The 17,681-nt window shown below is 41.6% G+C and overlaps 1 protein-coding gene across 1 annotated transcript in view; it reads right to left on the bottom strand.

The window, feature by feature from the left end:
- The window catches only part of LOC140726029 (high-affinity choline transporter 1-like), a 47,755-nt gene extending 32,597 nt beyond the window's left edge, over window positions 1-15,158 (bottom strand). The window contains exons 1-5 of the mRNA XM_073041924.1: window positions 14,975-15,158; window positions 13,614-13,727; window positions 2,837-2,992; window positions 530-678; window positions 279-422 (exon numbers count right to left, since the gene is read on the bottom strand). Coding sequence (XP_072898025.1) covers window positions 279-422; window positions 530-678; window positions 2,837-2,992; window positions 13,614-13,727; window positions 14,975-15,158 — 747 coding nt within the window. The remainder of the gene's footprint in view (window positions 1-278; window positions 423-529; window positions 679-2,836; window positions 2,993-13,613; window positions 13,728-14,974) is intronic.
- Window positions 15,159-17,681: the final 2,523 nt, after the last annotated feature.

Below are 17,681 nucleotides of genomic sequence, written 5' to 3'. Positions count from 1 at the left end.
TTCCCCCTTTGGCAGAAGTGAAGAATGTGCTCATGTTGTGTGTGTTCATGTATGTCCCACATTGCTGGTCACCCACCAAAATCTTAATAATAAGTCACAACTCAATTTCTGAAATGTAACATTGGAGTATCAAATTTAGGTTTTAGACATGTGCAGCAAACTAAATTACTTCTGGAAGCTACTTGCAAAACAGATTTTACATACAGTAGATTCTTGGGGGCAAGTAGCATCATTTTGTTTTCCTTACATTGATAGAACAATTGATATTGTATGCATACCATCAGAAAGTAGTTGTCAATCCAGACCCAGACCTTTTGAGCAGGTATCTCTCCGATCCAGGGCTCACGGTAAACATACTGTGTAAACGTGGTACTGATACTTGTAACAGCAGGATGTAAAATAGCGAAAGGCAAACTTAGGTACTGAATGAAGAATCAAAGAAACAAATTTCAATCTATCACTATGTGCTCTCTTTGTATGCACGTATTTGAAATTGAACTACTAATAACTTAGACCTTCAAAAACTCACCATTCCCAGAAAGATGCAGAAAAGCTGAGCCATGTCTGTGTATGCAACAGAGTATAATCCACCAATCAGAGTATAAACGATCGATATCGCAGCAGAAATAATAATAGACAGGTGAACATTGATTTGAAAAATCACACTCAGCGATGAACCTGAAGCATAAAATATTTACTAATTATCAACTTGAATGTAACCTGTGACAATTAGAGTAGATTAGTTAATTGAACTTTAAGTATCTATGAGATATCTAAGAAATTGATTTTCATGCAGGGTAAAACATCAAGAGTACAGTAGAGTGCCAGTGAGTACGTCAAGAGTACAGTAGTTTCAGTCAACAGCAATTTGGTAAGTCACTTAATGAAGGAATATGCAAAGCAAAGGTTTAGCAGTTAAAACCTAGGATATAGGTCAGTGGCAGCAGCAGTAAAATTGTGTACTACCACAAGCTAAACAGAACTAAACATGAAAACGTGGTTGTCTGCGAATAGCCAGAAAATTTTTGAAAGGGCAAAAGTGTGCCTCAGTTTCATCTGCTAATGATCCAAACAGACGTTGCCCTATAAAGTGCAACACTTCACGCTGCTGGCATATGACATGTCCTCTTACAGATTCTGCGAGAGGATATGAGCTCCATAACATTAACGCTATAACTACTCTGATATGTTCCCCACAAGAGAAGATGTCCTATCACCTTAAATAAATCGGACAATCTTCCATAGTCATAGGAATGCAAACATGTCTAGACCTTTTGCACATGTTATTTATTCCATTTAGTATCGCCTTATGCTGGTGAATCTTTGCTCTCCCACTCTAATGCCAACATAATCTAAAGTGAGTGCAAAACTCTGCATGAGTTCCACTGGATATTTACATAACTTGCCAGAACATCTTTCTTTTGCATTTTCAGGCCCTTTGAGACAAAGGCCAACATTATATTAGTCTTTTCAATTATTTTTGTCACTCTCCATCAGCTTTCATTGATATTTTTACACATATCCCTAAATCTCTCTTCTGTTAGAGGTGCAATGTATCCTTCACTCTGGATGATCCCACAGCTCTCTTCATTAGACTCGATTGCTAAAGTTCAGGTTACTCATTACTAATGTCCCTTCATAAATCTCTGCTCCCATTGAGATTTTATTTAATCATATCATTTACCTACATCACTTACCTTGTTCATAAGACCATGTGGCAGCATAATTAGGCCATCTAGCCCATTCAGACTATTCAATCATGGCTGATCATCCTGTAATTATTAATCCCTTTACCAATGTAGATCCTCTGCCTTGATTTGGCCTCCACAGCCCACAGTGGCAATGAATTCCACAGACAGCCTTCTGGCTGAAGAAATTCGTTCTCAGCTCACTGATTTATTCTGAGGCTGTGCCAATTGATCCCTGTTCCTTGGTCTAAACTGAGATGAAAACCTGAGGCTGGGGTCATCAACAACCACAACCCACTGGTCTGAGTACATATCCATTACTCCTTGTCTCCTACTTACCAACCAATTTCCTATCCATGCCGTTAACCTCGAATATTAACTATGGATACTGCCTGGATTGCTGAGAATTTCCAGCATTCCTTGTATTCATTGCTAAGTTCCATTATCTGAGGTACCTTACTTAGGAGACGCTGCCCATGTCAATACATTGGAGCAGAACTACTGTGCCTAACCCATGTTGCGTGTTCACCTCTCCTGAGCCACAATTCCTTGTGTGGTTGTGAGACACTCAATCTCCTGCTGGTCTCAGGACAAACTGCAAGAGATATCAAGATGCCACTTATATTGTGTAATTCTTTTCCTCATTTCAACATACTGCTGAACCAATGCTGTATTCAGCACTGGCGTTCAATAGTGGAGTGGGTTGTCTGATCTCACCTCCCGTGCGACGTGTACTTCTGTGCTGCTGAGTGCAGGCTCAGATGTCTCGGATGCATCGACATGTGCACCGCAGTTTGTTGGAAATTCCCTTCACAACTACTAACTTATCACCAGGGTGTTCTGGTCTGTAACCTTATGGTTCCATATGCTTTAACGTTCTAATAGTCAGCATGTGAAGCCTTATCAAATGTAAGTGGGATGTCGGGTAGTGATTTCCTCAACATTTAGTTTCACCAGAAACTCAGATGGGCAATCCACATATATACTGTGGCTAATAAAAACAGTTTGGAAGTGGGCTATCATGTGGCAAATTACTCAGATTCTGACAGAAGTCTAGTCACCATCTATAAAGCACATGATGGAATATTATTTCTTCCTTTACTTAAAAGTGTAAATCAATATTTATAATTAATGCCATATTTTCTCACCAAGGGCAGATAAAACAGCTCCAGTCCAAAAGACCTCTCCCAAAGCAGCAGGAATGAAGCACAGTCCTCCTATCCAATTACCATAGGTTTCCTGAATTGGATCCAACATGGTCACATATTTCTTTGAACGCATTGGCTTAGCGAAAAACAAACCACCTACAAAAAAATCATTGAAGAACTACCTTGTTATATAAGTTTCCATTATTTTAGTAGGATAATGGTTTGAATTACTGAATTATGCAAGTATTTATGTTGCAAACACTTTTGTAATTAAGTATGCATACAATCTCATCATCTGGCATATGATATCATCAAAATTAAAATTGGCAATAATAAAATAGAAACATAAAATACCACAAATGCTATGCAAATCAAGGATCAGTCAAACAGAATTTTTGTGAACTAGGTTCGCGACCTTTCACTAGAATTGTAAAATACTAAAGGAAAACCAGTCTGAAGAAGCAAAGAAAAGGCAAGGGGGATATAGAAGAGAACATTGATGAAAAGAGTTGATTAAATAACAAAATGACAAAGCCATGAGGAAGAGGTGGTAGTAATGGGTAAGTAAAGAAACTATAGAAAAATGGTTATCAGAAATTGTTAAATTCAACCTATGGTTTATAAGGCTGCAAACATTATAGTCATAAGTTGAGGTGCTATTCCTCAGGAATACATTGAGTTTAATTGGAGCACAGCTGGAAGGAGAGGTTTGAGTGGTAGGGGCAATAAGAATGGACATTACATGGTCAGTTTACTGGAATGTTTACTGATGATGTCCACTTCCATTTCCAACACCTCAGTGGATGCATTAGTTCGCACCTGCATGTAGCATGACCTAAATAACCTAGGGCTGATAAGTGGTAGATCACATTAGTGATACAGAATTGCTTGACAATGACCACTTCTGATAATTGAGTGTAAACATCAATTCAATTCAATTCATGTTTCATTGTCATTCAACTATACATGAATACCCGTGAATACAGCCAAACAAGACAGCGTTACTCTGGAACCAAGGTGCACAGCACAGTACCACAGTCATACACAGCGCAAAGCACACATAGCATGTACAAAATTGTAAGCACGTAAAGGTATCAGTAAGATACAGCAACACCATAAAAGAGTCCAGACTTGAGCCAACAATGCTGCAGAAATCTACATGTTGACCACCATTGAGCAAACAATGGGGTGGGGTGTGTGAGGAGCATCACAACAACCCTGGTGAAGTGCACCAGCTTCGATGCCTCTCTCCTGGTGGCTGTGAACAGGCAATGCCACAGCTTGAGGCCTAGTCCTCCCTACAACTGAGGCCACACAGCTCCTCTGCTTTTAAATAAAGAATGTGTGGAGCAGGTTAAGACCTACAAGTATCTGGGAGTACAGTTAGACGAGAAGCTAGACTGGACTGCCAACACAGATGCCTTGTGCAGGAAGGCACAGAGTCGACTGTACTTCCTAAGAAGGTTGGCGTCATTCAATGTCTGTAGTGAGATGCTGAAGATGTTCTATAGGTCAGTTGTGGAGAGCGCCCTCTTCTTTGTGGTGGCGTGTTGGGGAGGAAGCATTAAGAAGAGGGACGCCTCACGTCTTAATAAGCTGGTAAGGAAGGCGGGCTCTGTCGTGGGCAAAGTACTGGAGAGTTTAACATCGGTAGCTGAGCGAAGGGCGCTGAGTAGGCTACGGTCAATTATGGATAACTCTGAACATCCTCTACATAGCACCATCCAGAGACAGAGAAGCAGTTTCAGCGACAGGTTACTATCGATGCAATGCTCCTCAATACTCCCCAATGCCATTAGGCTTTACAATTCTACCGCCAGGACTTAGAACTTTTTAAAAGCTATTATTAATGCTTTTTGAGATAGTGATTTAGATGCATATCATTTTTTTTTTACTGAGTTAAGTATTGTATGTAATTAGTTTTGCTACAACAAGTGTATGGGACATTGGAAAAAAGTTGAATTTCCCCATGGGGATGAATAAAGTATCTATCTATCTATCTATCTCTGCCAATAAATCAGTGCATCGAACTTGGGCTTTTCCTCATTAACAATGTTGAGAAGGGTCTTGCGAACAGAAGAAAAGTGACCAAGGCAGTCACTTGCTACTAGACTCTACGGCTCCTTCAACTCAGACAGCAGCATGATGTGCCGCTCCTTCACCTCCATCAATGAGCAACTGATGGGATATCCTGCAATACTTTATGTTTTTAATGTGCAAATAAATTTAAATAGGATAGTAGCACCTTTTGTTGACCCTGTAGAAGGTGCTGCGACCAAACATGTTGCATCTTGCTGGAATTATCTACCCATGACATTTGTTTGCATCATCATTCCCAAATTTTCCACCACACATCCCATGGGTCTCCAGTGACCAGGGCCAATAACTGTCTATCAGCTTGTCATCATCCAGAACAAAGCACCTCACTTGATCAGTACACCATCCAACACCAAACATATCATCCCTTCATCAACGCTGTACAGTATGTGGATCACATGCAAGATCGACAATCGCTACTCATCTGCACAACTGCATCACTGCACTAAGCTGTTAATTGTGTAGATGAGGGAGGGAGGTTAGGTAGCAATACCATGCTGCACTTTCTCCTCTAAATCACACACTATTTTTCTTGGAAATACACCTCTGTTCCGTCATTATTGTTGGATCTAACTCTAGGAATGCTCTTACCAATGGTATCAACATGGGTGGCCATGGGGAAATCTAGTATTTTGTGGCTCATGGAGCAAAAGTATTTGATGAAGCAGTTCCTCAATCTATGTTAGGTCTCACTGATGTAGAGGAGGCTGCACCCTGAGCATTGGATACAGCAATGACCTTGAAAGACTTGCAGGTGAAGTGTCGCCTCACCTGGAAGGATTGTTTGGGGCTCTGAATGACAGTGAGAGAGAAGGTGTAGGTATAGTTGTAGCACTTGTCCCCCTTGCAGGGATAGGTGGCAGGAGGGAGATTAGTGGGAAGGGATGAATAGACAAGGGAGTCACATAGAGAGGATCCCTGTGGAAAGCAGAGAATGGGGGGATGGGGGAGGGAAAGATGTACTCAGTGGTGGGATCCCATTGAAGATGGTGAAAGTTGTGGAGAATGATGTACAGAACACAAGGGTTCATGGGCTGGTAGGTAAGGACAAGGAGAACCCTATCCCTGGTATGGTGGTAGGAAGATGGGGAGAGGGCAGATGTGTGGGAAATGGAGGAGATGCAGGTGAGGGAAGCATTAATGGTAGTGGCAGGGACACACCGTTCTTTGTAGAATGAGGATATCAAAGCTATTGTGGAATTGAAAGCTTCATCCTGAGAAAGGTGGGAAGAGATGTAGCCAAGATAGTTGTAGGAATCAGTAGGTTTATAAAACATATCAGTGGATGGTCTGTCTGCAGAGATGAAGACCAAGAGATTGAGAAATGGGAGAGATAAAGTGAAAATGAAGATAGCGCCTGCATGCATTGGTGATTCTCTGTTGGCTGCAGAAAATTGTTCCCGTTTTCCGCTTAAATACACTTCTTTTGAATGACTTTCCTTGCAATCTACAGCATGTAATTTTCATCTTAACAACGGACCATGCAATTACATCAATGAGCAGTCATGAACTCCAGCGGGGCAGCTAAGCGCAGTGCCATGAATGCGGCAGGAGAGGCAGAATTCAAACCAGGCTGAAACACTGAGGAATGAGGCCTCCTCTACTCAGCATCTTCTTGGCGAACGTACAGTCACTGGAAAATAAGACTGACAATCTCAGGACAAGGCTGCTGTATCAGAGGTAGATGAGGCAGATCTCAATTTTTTGTGGCCTTGGACTTGGTTAACAACAAACACGTCATAGCTATCCAAACAGAAGGCTTTACAATTTTCAGAATGGATCAAACCGCAAACTCTGGTAAGGAAAAAGATGGCGGTGTGTGCCTTTTAATCAATTCTGTTTAGTGTTTGGACATTGGGGTTATGCCAACCTCTTGTTCCTCTGACTTAGAACACTGAACGATTAAATGTGGACCATTCTACTTGCCTTGGAAGTTCTCATTTGTGATACTGACTGCAGTTTATATATCACCAGTGGCTGATTACAAGCAAGCACTCGCGAAACTACACAATGTCGCCTGCAGGCAAGAACAGCTGTTCCCTATGCACTTCAAATTATGAAACCGTAAGACACAGGAGCAGACTTTGGCTATTGGCCCACCGAGACTGCTCCACCATTCCATCATGCTGATCATCTTTTCCCCTCCTCAGCCCCACTTCTTGGCCTTCTCCCCATAACCTTTGATGCTGTGTCCTTTCAAGAACCCATCATCCTTTGCCTTAAATACACCCAATGACCTGGTATCCACAGCTGCCTGGGGTAACAAATACCACAAATTTACCACCCTCCGGCTAAAGAAATTCCTCCATATCTCTGTTTAAATGGACTATCACTCAGTCGCACTTGCATCCACAGTGATGAAGTGTTTTGAGAGGCTGATGTTGAAGCATATCAGCTCTTGTCTGAGTGGCAACTTGGATCTGCTCCAATTTTCCAATTGAAGCAACAGCTCCACAGCAGATGCCATCTCATTGGCTCTTCACACAACCTTGGAACACCTGGAGATCCATTCATGTGGATGCTCCTTATCGATTACAGCTCAGCATTTAATACCATCATCCCCTCAAAACTAAACAGTAAACTCCCAGACCCGGGCCTCAGTACCTCCTTGTGCAATTGGATCCTGGATTTCCTCACTTGCAGACCCCAGTCAGTTTGGATTGGCAAAAAAAACTCCTCCACAATTTCCAAGAGTACAGGAACATCACAGGGATGTGTGCTTAGCCCCCTGCTCTACTCGCTTTATACCTGTGACTGTGTGGCTAAGCACAGCTCCGACACCATATACAAGTTTGCTGATGACACCACTGTTATGGGCTGTATCAAAGGTGGTGATGAATCAGCATACAGGAGGGAATTCGAGAATTTGGCTGAGTGGTGTAATAACAACAACCTCTCACTCAATGTCTGGAAGATTGTAGACTTCAGGAGAGAGAAATCCGAGGTCCATGAGCCAGTACTCAGTGGAGGATCAGAGATGGAGAGAGTCAGTAATTTTAAATTCAATGGTGTCACTATCTCAGAGGACCTGTCCTGGACCCATCATAGAAATATAATTGCAAAGAGAGCACAACAGTGACTCTACTTCCTCAGGAGTCTGCAGAGATTCAGCATGTCATCAAAAACCTTGGCAATCTTCTGTAGATGTGTGGTGGAAAGTGTATTGACTGGCTGCATTACAGCCTGATATGGAAACACCAATGCCTTTGAGCGGAAAATCCTACAAAAGGTAATGGATTTGGCCCAGTACATCATGGGTAAAGTCGTCCCAACCATTGAGCTCAACTACATGAAATGTTGTCATTATGAAGACCATAAGATATAGAAAGTAGCATCCATCATCAAAGATCCTCACCACCCCTGCCATGCTCTTTTCTCACTGCTGCCATCAAGTAGAAGGTACAAGTGCCTCAGGACTCGCACCACCAGGTTTAAGAACAGTTACTACCCCTCAACTATCAGGCTCTTGAACAAAAGGGGACAACCACACTCATTCTATTTCTGGTTTTCCCACAACCAATGGTCTCATTTTAAGGACTCTTTGTCTTGTTAATTCATGCTCTCATTATTTATTCCTGTTTATTTATATTTGCATTTGTTGTTCACTGATTCTGTTTACAGTTACTGTTCTATAGATTTGCTAAGTATGCCCACAGGAAAAAGGATCTCAGGGTTGTATGTGGTGACATGTATGTACTCTGATAAATTCTACTTTGAACTTTGATGTACATATTGCATTTCATTCCACGCTCTCTCCCTTTTCCTGCTAGTCTCTTTTCTAATATCTCATTAAATGTCTTGGAATCCCATACAGTCAACAAGCATTCACTTACGAATTTAACATGCTAGCGCCATGTTCAAAAAGTTAACCAGATTTGGCAGACCTCTACAAAATTGGGTTTGTACAGTTTGTATTGTCTAACTATTCAGACACTCATGCTACTTTCTTAAAAAAAAACAAAATTACTAAGATGCCTCATCAAGGAAATTCAGTGATTGGCTGAACTTCACCAAAAGAAAAATGGCAAGTACATATTAAGTTAGCAGGTACCTCTGTTATTGTTGGATTAAATTCCTACTCATGTGTGAAGGCTAATGAGTGAAAAAAATTGAAATATCAATGTTAGTAAACAGTTAATATTTCCAAGAAAATATGAAATGACTTTTGCTAAGCTATTTAGCTGTATTTTGTCTTTGCATGTCCATTCCACAAAGTAATTGATTGTTATTGGTAAAATGAAGCTTAACACAGGTTTAAGGAGTCAGCACCTCATCTTCCAATTGGGCATGTTGTATTTTCTGGACTCAATATTGAATTCTACAATTGCAGGTAACTTAATATCTCTGTCTGTATCGTGACATCCACTCAGCCTGTTTTACTTTCTCTCCCTTTTATTCCCTTTTGTGAAATGTATGATAATGCATTTTAGTAAAAGGAACAATAGTGCAGGCTATTATCTAAATGCGGAGAAGGTTCAAACATCAGAGGTGCAGAGGGACTTATGAGTCCCCATGCAAGACTCCTAGAAGGTTAATTTACAGGTTGAATCTGTGGTAAAGAAGGCAAATGCAATGTTGGCATTTATTTCAAGGAGATAATGCTGAGCCTTTATAAGACACTAGTCAGGCCATATTTGGAGTATGGTCAACAGTTTTAGGCACAGAAAGGATGTGTTGTCATTGGAGAGAGTCCAGAGGAGGAGATCCACGAGGATGATTCTGGGAATGAAGGGGTTAACATATGAAGAGCATTTGGCAGTTTTGGGCCTGTACTCACTGGAATTTAGAAGAATACGGGGGGGGGAGGGGGCTCTCATTGAAGGCTACCGAATGTTGAAAGGACTCGATACGGTGGATGTGAAGAGGATGTGTCCTATGGTGGGGGATATCCAAAACTAGAGGGCACAGCCTCAAAATTGATGGGGGATCCTTTAGAACAGAGGTAAGGATGATTTTTTTTTACCCAGAGAGTAGTAAATTGGTGGAATGCTTTGCCACAGACTGTGGTGGAGGCCAAGTCCATGGGTATACTTAAGGTGGAAGTTAATAGTTTCCTGATTGGTCAGGGAATCAAAGGATATGGCAAGAAGGCATGTATATGGGGTTGAGTGGGATCAGGAATCAACCATAACGGAATGGTAGAGAAGACTCGATGGGCTGAATGGCCTGATTCTATTCCTGTGTCTTATGGTCTTATGGTCTCCTTACTTTAGTCTTTTTACTAAAGCAGACTAAACTCTTCTATTTTCAACTTCTAATGACTTTGTCTATATTTTTTGTTGATATTTTTACTCACTAACTGCTCCCATTCACTGTATAACCTTGTTTACAGCTTACCTCCAGGGTGGCCCCATTTTTACCCTATCAAAATAATCTTCCCTCCCCTCCTTCTCCTGCAGTTTACCAAGCTTCTTCTCTCCCTTTCTTAAATAGGGAAAAGGGTCTTTGATCTGAAGCATTAACTCTGTTACTCTTCCCATAGCTGAGGCCTGAGGTGAATGTTTCCAACACTTGCTCTTGTTATCGTACTGTATAGCGCTCCTTGGATGGGCACAATGAGAACCTCGTGAGATGACCTTGGGAAGATCATGAGCAGTGCATGTTTTGTTCACATACAATGTGCAGGAAAAGATGTGCTGCTGCACCCTCTGCCTATTGCTGTAACCTCAGGTCAGTTCTTTTCTTCTCTGCCACTGCATGAACCAGCGCTGCCTGAAAGCTTGTGCTACCCTGATGCAATAGGTCCTCTCGATGCTATGAGGGCGTTCTTGCATAGCATCGCTCTGCAATGTTGTGACCATGCAGGATGTGTCTGATTGTAATGCTGCTATTTGCCACTCAAGGAATAAGTCATCTGCATTACTGTCGGGGCTTACTCAGTTTTTACAACACAGAAGTAGACCAGTGAGCACAATGGGTCCTTAACAACTCTCAACAGGGCAGTCTCATCAACTACGTTCCCCCTCTCCTTATTTTCCTGCAGGCTGCAACTTGTTCTCTCTCACATCCCATCAGACCCCATTAGATTTATTTGGCATCTATGAAACATAACGGGTAATTTGCATGAGCTAAATCATGGGAGAAGAGCAGCAAGTAGCTGAACCTCAGGGAAAACATGCAAACTCGGCACAGAAGACACACTCAAGATCAGGAATGCACCCAGGTCCGTGGAGCTGAAAGTCAGCAATGCTAACTCATTTTGGAAGGGAAGACCCCAGTCAGTCGAGTTGGTAGCGACACCTCAAACTCTATCACGCTGAGCACTGATGCCCCCCCCCCCCAGGGTTGTGTTCTCATTCTGCTGCTGTTCACGCTGCTGACTCACAACTGCACTGCCAGATTCAGCTCAAACCTCGTCATCGGGTTCGCTGATGAGACGACAGTGGTTGGCCTCATCAGTAACAATGATGAGTTGGCCTACAGGAAGGAGTAGAGAGACTCTTCAAATGGTGTGAGGACAACAACCTGAGTCTCCACACAGCCAAAACAAGAAGAGATGATTGTGGACTTCAGGAAGACACAGGTCAGCCGCTCTCCATTGCACATCAATGACTGAAGAGCACAAAGTTTCTTGGTGTTCACATAACGGACAATCTAAACTGGACCCACAACACCCCCTCAATTTGTCAAGAAGGCACAACCGTGTCTACGCTTTCTGAGGAGATTGAAGTGTGCAAGTCTCCCCACCCCCATTCTAACAACTTTCTACAGGACCTCCATCGAGAGTCCTGTCTTGTGTGGTACGGATGCTACAAGGCATCGGAATGCAAGACCCTGCAGAGGACAGTACAAACTGCTGAGAGGATCACTGGGGTCTCCCTCCTCCCCTAGTTGTGACGTTTACTAGGAGTGTTGCAAACAAAAGGCCCAGAGCATTGCTGAGGATCCCTACCACCCATCCCACAATCCCTTTGACCCATTACCATCAGGTGGTACAGGAGCATCAGGAGTAGGACTGCCAGACTGGGTAACAGCTTCTTCCAACAACACACACAAAATGCTGGTGGAACGCAGCAGGCCAGGCAGCATCTATAGGGAGAAGCTTATAGATTCGGGCCGAGACCCTTCGTCTGGACAGTTTCTTCCCTCAGGCTGTGAGAATACTCTGCCACCACTAGGACAGTGAGCTGTTTACTGTACTTTTTACTGTTTATCTGTGTTGCACTTCACTGCAATGTGTCTTGAATTATATTTTATTAACTTATTTATAGTGTAATATTTTGGTTTATGTGCTACGTGTGATATACATTGTGTGGGTGCACTGTGGTCTGGAAGAGCAATGTTGTATTTGATTGTATCTACAGTCAGGTGACAATGCCATGTCAGGTGACTCATGCAATACCATGCAGAAGAAAATGCGGCTGTAAAGTTAATTCTATTTTTTCAAAATGTCTCTAACCAATAAGGTGCATTTAATTACATATTGCAAAATATTCTGTGGTCTGGAAAATAGCTCTATAATATTTTCAGTTGTTTCTCTCCAAAATGGATGGCCAGTGAAGGAGGCCCAGAGGACCATAAGGCCATGAGATATAGGAGCAGAATTAGGCCATTTGGTCCATTGTGTTTGCTCCGCCATTTCATCATGGCTGATCCAATTTTCCTGTCAGCACTAATCTCCCGCATCTCCCTGTATCCCTTCATGCCCTGTCCAATCAAGAATCTATCAACCTCTGCCTTAAATATACATAAAGACTTGGTCTCCACAGCTGCCTGTGGCAAAGCATTCCACAGATTCACCACTCTCTGGCTAAAGAAATCCCTCCTCATCTCCATCCTAAAAGGACACCCCTCTGTTCTGAGGCCGTGTCCTCTGGTCTTACATTGTCCCACCAGAGGAAACATCCTCTCCACATTCAGTCCATCAAGGCCTTTCAACATTCGATAGGTTTCAATGAGGTCACTCCTCCTTCTTCTGAATTCTAGTGAATGCAGGCCCAGAGCCATGCAATCCTGGAATCATTTTTGCCAGATATCAGCAGTTATAGATGCGAATGTTTTACAGAACAAGGAAGATATGGATGATCTAAATTAATGTCAAAAACATAATAAAGCTGAAATATGAACATATGTAGCACATCCAAATTTTAAAATAGTAGTATAAATTGTGTTGTAGATTTTTATTTTAGAATTAAACCCTCATATTACAGCAATAAAGGTTGGTGATGATTGTTTACCTTTATTATTTGCACACCCATTATTCAATATCAGCTTAGGAATATTTTCCTTGGTTCATCTAATATAAAGATTTTCAACTTAGTACCATAGGCAATCGGCAAAATATACATGTATGTTTGCATCCTGATCTAATACAAATAAGAATTCAAAATCTTTTTCTGTTTATTACTTATTATATTCCAATGTTTATTTTAACCATTGATGGTACTGCATTTTGTTTAATACCTAACGTTGCCCTTGAGGGGCAGCAAAAGGAAGAGATGCATAACTTAAATCATTATTTGGAGAAGCCTTTGTCTTGGTAATTTTATTTCTTTAGATAATGAAGTAAGTATATACTACTGCATGCCACAATGAAAACTAAAGTGTAAGGATTAACAGACAACAACATAACAGAAATAGAACCTGTTTGGTTAACCAAAGCATTCACATATTGGCCCCAAATTAAAATTTTGGGTTTTATAACAAACTACAGAGAATCTAAAAAAGTAAATCTCCTTACCAATGGTAAGACTTAATGCAAATCCTACTGGAGCCTGTGTCCATGCAAGACCATGTTCAACAAGATAGATTGCTTCTGCTGTGCCATTTATATAAGCACCACCAACCCAAGTGGCTGTAGGACAAAGGGGCAAGTTATTTCAATGTCGAAAACTAATAATAAGGAAATACACTCACTGGTCACTAAACAGCTGCTAACTAATGCAAATATCCAATCAATCAATCAATCAATCAATTGTGAGGCAGTAACTTAATGTACAAAAGCAAGCAGAGATGGTCAAGAGGTTCATTTGTGGTTCAGACATCAGAACGGGGAAGAAATGTGATCTAAATGATGTTGACCATGGAATCATTGCTGGTGCCAGATGGTGGGGGGGGGAGGGAGTTGTTGAGTATCTCAGAAACTACTGATTGTTTGGGATTTTCATGCACAATAGTCTCTAGAGTTTACAGAGAATGGTGTGAAAGACATCCAGTGAGTGGCAGTTCTGTGGCTGAAAGTGCCCTGTTAATGAGAGAAGTCAAAGGAGAATGGTCAGCTTCCTCAAGCTGATGGGAAGGTTGACAATAACTCAAATAACTATACAACAGTGGTGTGCAGAGGAACATTGCTGAATACACAACACGTTGAACCTTGAAGTGGATGGGCTACAGCAGCAGAAGATCACCAACATACACTCAGTGGTTACTTTATTAGGTAAAGAAGGCATCTAATAAAGTGCAATTTGTTGTTTGGGATCGACATTCATGCTTCAACTACAAACATAGCAACTTGACTGGAGAAAGATGATGCTAAATATCTATCATCTCTTGATCAGTTGAAGGAGTCTACTCTTGCAGCTTTTCTAAGTGCCTCGTCAGACGTACAGTAATAAACATCACACATCACGGTGAAATCCAGATCGCTACAGCACATTTCGGGTCTACATTATTTGACTCACACTTTAATTTCCATGCTGATCAAGTTGTTGTGGTATTTCAGCAGAAGGAACAGAAATGTGCACAGATTTTGGGATGTGTTTTAGCATCAGAGAATACAGCATGTCTGAAGCACAAGCAGTACAATGACGTAGCACTCAAGACAGGAGAAATTGAGAACTGGTAACAATAAAATGGAAGGATGATGGTCTTTTCAAACTTATGGGAAGCATAAGATCTTGGGGCAGACATTTATATATAAACTATTTCATTGGCTTTTAGTCTTTGGGATGTGCAGTGTTTAATATGGACTCCAGGACTGTGGCAATTAAGCTGTTACATTCCCCAACAAGGACAATCCTCCATGTGATTAAAAAAAATCATCAGTAAGCAAACATCTTTAACATTGTGAAATGTAGAAGTCAGTTTAAACAAGAAGCTCACCAGTCATTGTAAAAATTCCAAGCAAAAGACCAATATCTCTTCTTCCTATCATTATAATCTCATTTTGAAATATTTCTCCTCTACTTGTCTTTTGCTTAGTTTTCTTGGCAGCCCATATTCCAATAGCGAGGATTAACAAATAGAATAGGATGATAGTGACAATCCCTCCAGCATCAACAGCCATTTTCGATCAAAAGTATCCTTTATGCAGGCCACTGTCATCTATGGCTAGATGAAATAAACATATTCATTATTTATCATCATTTTAAAATAAATCACAAAGCGTTCTAACTGATTTTACATATCCATCTTAAAAAAGCCCAAAAGTGACCATCTATTTTTCAAACCTGCAAGTTCATCTGATTTACCACAAATGTTAATATTTTATTCCAACGTATCCTATCAGTAAGACAATAAGGTGTTTGTTTATATTTAAGACTAAAATGTTTGACTTCTAGTGTGAAAGGAGACCCACCTACTCCATTTCTGACACCTCTTTCAATTGTTTTGATCTCTCTGTCTCCACCTCTAGAGATAAACTTTTATACCCTACTGATGATTCTTACGGCTGTCTTGATTATACCTCTTCCCACATTATCTCCTGCTATTTCTTTTTCTCAGTTCCTTTGTCTCCATCACATCTGTTCCCAAATTGAGGCTCTGTTCTCCTTCTTCAAAGAATGGGTTTCCTTTCCTTGACATTGGCAGCTGCCCACTCCCGCATCTCCTCCATTTCCCAATCATCCATGCTCACCCTATCTTCCCACCAGCTTAACAGGGATAGAATCCCTCTTGCTCTCACCTTCCACCCCATGAGACTCTGCTTCCAACACATCATTCTCTGCAATCTCCACCATCATCAACAGGATTCTACCACCGAACACACCTTTACTTTCCCCCTCTCACTCTCCATATTCTGCTCCTTCTATCATTCCCTTGTCCATTCATCCCTCCCTACTAATATCCCTCCAAGCACATACCCCTGCAAGCGAGTGAAATGCGCCGCCTGCCCATTCACTTCCTCCCTCACCTCCATTCAGGGTCCCAAACATCCTTCCAGGTGAGGCAACACTTCGCCCAAGAAGCTGCGGAGGTCGCCTATTGTATCAGGTGCTCCCGATGTAGTCTTCTCCACGTTGGTGAAACTCGACGTAAATAGGGGGAGCTGCTTTGTTGAGCACCTCTGCTCCTTCCACCAAACGTGGAATTTCCTGATGGCCAGCCATTTTAATTCCTATACAAAATGCTGGAGGAACTCAGCAGGCCAGACAGCATCTATGGGAAAGAATAGAGTCGATGTTTCAGGCTGAGACCCTTCGGCAGGACTGATGAAGTGTCTTAGTTCGAAACGAGGACTGTATTCCTTTTCAGAGATGCTGCCTGGCCTGCTGAGGTCCTCCAGCATTTTGTGTGTATTGCTTGGATTTCCAGCATCTGCAGATTTTTTCCTGTTTGTGATTTTGATTCCTATCCACATTTCTGTTCTGACATGTTCCATGATAAGGCCACTATCAAGGTAGAAGAGCAGCACCTCATATTCCAGCTAGGTAGCCTCCAACCTGATGGCACAAACATCAGTTTCTCCTTCCAGCAATTTTTTCCTCATTTTTTTTCTTTTCCACTCCCCTTCCCTCTTCTTCTACTCCCCACTCTGGCCTCTTCAATCTTCTCCTAACCTGCTTATCACCTCCCCCTAGTGCCACTCCTCCTTCACTTTCTTCCAGGGTCAGCTCCCCTCTCCTATCAGATTCCTTCTTCTCCTGCCCTTTACCTTTCCCACCCATCTGTACTCCCCTATTTCCTTCTAGCTTGTCCTCCTTAATCCTCCCACTCCCCAGTGTATGATTCTGGTGTCTTCCCCCATCTTTCCAGTCCTGAAGAAGTGTCTTGGCCTGAAACGTCAACTGTTTATTCATTTTCATAGATGCTGCCTGACCGGCTGAATTCCACTAACATTTTGTGTGTGTTGCTCTGGATTGTGTGTTATGATTATCTTTTACTCCCTTTCCCCTTCATCTCATTGCAACAATTGTATGGAGCGGGTGACTGGGTAACAAAGGCTATCCTGAGGAAGTTAGTTCTTGTAACTACAAGTATTGGCTAGAGAGCATTGGTCAGGAGGTAAGAACGGAAAAGTTTCACAAAGGAGTAATAGAACATCAGGAGATGTTCTTCCCATTCTTTAAATAGAATAGGGAAGACATATTACTTTCATTCCCACTTGAAACATTACCTCATATTTGCAATCACTAACACTAAATTACTGGTTTAGCATATGTGCGAAGAGTTCATAACAATATTCATTCCTCAGGATTATCAACGACCTGGGGAATAAAACAGGCCTTTTGACTGTAAATTTTACAACGCTTTCCTGGGGGAGGGGTGGCAGAATCTAACTGTAAGTAGATATTTTGTGGAAAAACATTGAGAAAGGAATTCTCTTTAGCATTGAGGAACAAGGAGGAGGAATAATCTATACATTCTAGCATGTATGAAAGCTTTAACTATAGTGCAGGCAAACCTAGACACATACAGCCCTCTAGTGGTACTTTACTATGATTATTGACCACCTGAAGTTTAGAATTAGAATAACAGTTAGTTGGCAAAGTTCACATTTCATTAAAGTGTAATTCCTCTGTATACTTCACTGGCTTTCAAATGTGTTAGCTTATTGTTTGATCTAACTTGACTTTAACAAACAAGCTCC

The sequence above is a fragment of the Hemitrygon akajei genome, chromosome 4 (genome assembly GCF_048418815.1).
Source record: "Hemitrygon akajei chromosome 4, sHemAka1.3, whole genome shotgun sequence".
NCBI lineage: Eukaryota > Metazoa > Chordata > Chondrichthyes > Myliobatiformes > Dasyatidae > Hemitrygon > Hemitrygon akajei.
The sequence above is the reverse complement of the archived record's forward strand: the minus strand, read 5'-3'. Positions and strand labels throughout refer to the sequence as shown.